We start from the raw sequence: 1,076 nt of genomic DNA on the forward strand, positions 1-1,076 counted from the left end.
TCTAGTTTTAATTAATAAACCTTACCATATCCTGTGTCCCTTCCACCCCCTGTAGTCAATTCTTTTCACACCTATTTCTATATTGTTAATCCCTTAAACCCACATTGTAAACCATTCTTGTAGATAAGATAACTCTTCTATTTAAGTGCCTGCTTTTGTACATCCAGTCTGAGTCTTGAATTGGTGATTGTCGAATAAACGTCTCAACTTTCTGACATATACATTGTTGTACTGACTCTGTATGTTATAGTATGTTTTAGTAGTTATAGTCTATACCCGTTACACATTTGGAGGTTCTACCGAGACTTAGTATAGACGTCAAACTGAACATGTTTGACGAAAGCGAAATTGAGAGTCGATCATCATGGGTGAGGAGAGGCAGAATAAGATAAACGCTGGACGTAAACTCTTGTTAAAATTTCAGAAGAAAAGCAAAACCTATAATGATGAGGAGAGGAAAAAGAAAATACAAAATGGACGTCAAATACTACTAAAATCTCTAGAGAACAAGAAGCAGAATAAGATAAACGCTGGACGTAAACTCTTGTTAAAATTTCAGAAGAAAAGCAAAACCTATAATGATGAGGAGAGGAAAAAGAAAATACAAAATGGACGTCAAATATTACTAAAATCTCTAGAGAACAAGGCAAAAACTGTGAAACTTGATGTACATATCGAAGAGCTAAACCATCTGAATGAAAACAACTTAACGGACTTGCAGCTCAAATATGAAGTTACCAATTGTTGCCTTCCGAATTTGCAGTTTCAGCCAGAAAAGAATGTAAATAAGACTCTAAAACCATGCCAAGAACTTAAAAACACTAAACAGAAGCGAATGATGTTTGCTGTATACGACAGAGGAAAGTTTGGATAGGACAATTGAGTCGTGTTTAGGAAGTGCAATGGAACAACTGAACCAAGAATTTTTAAAACAATAATGTTTTTGGTACGTCATGCAACTATCGGCGTCTAAGCTTTGTAAATACAAATGAAGAAAAATTTTTTCTGGTAGACATAAATTTATTTTTTGAAACTGAGACCAGAAGAGTTTATTTTTTTTTTAAAGGAATGTATTC

At 34.0% G+C, this 1,076-nt stretch overlaps 1 protein-coding gene across 1 annotated transcript; it reads left to right on the plus strand.

Annotated features, from left to right (window-relative positions):
• The first annotated feature begins 58 nt into the window (after nt 1–58).
• Nucleotides 59–1,069, plus strand: LOC117116533. The gene is made up of 2 exons (XM_033260590.1): nt 59–497; nt 633–1,069. Exons 1-2 carry the CDS (start codon nt 365–367, stop codon nt 872–874), a joined length of 375 nt encoding a protein of 124 aa, XP_033116481.1. The 5' UTR covers nt 59–364; the 3' UTR covers nt 875–1,069.
• The last annotated feature ends 7 nt before the right edge of the window (nt 1,070–1,076 follow it).

This window comes from Anneissia japonica, unplaced genomic scaffold (assembly GCF_011630105.1).
Source record: "Anneissia japonica isolate Jap-2015-1 unplaced genomic scaffold, ASM1163010v1 scaffold15063_len1073_cov117, whole genome shotgun sequence".
NCBI lineage: Eukaryota > Metazoa > Echinodermata > Crinoidea > Comatulida > Comatulidae > Anneissia > Anneissia japonica.

Coding starts and splice junctions, on each gene's coding strand:
- LOC117116533 (XM_033260590.1), top strand. CDS start 365: ATGGGTGAGGAGAGGCAGAATAAGATAAACGCTGGACGTAAACTCTTG. Junction 498..632: donor ACGTCAAATACTACTAAAAT/CTCTAGAGAACA, acceptor TATTACTAAAAT/CTCTAGAGAACAAGGCAAAA.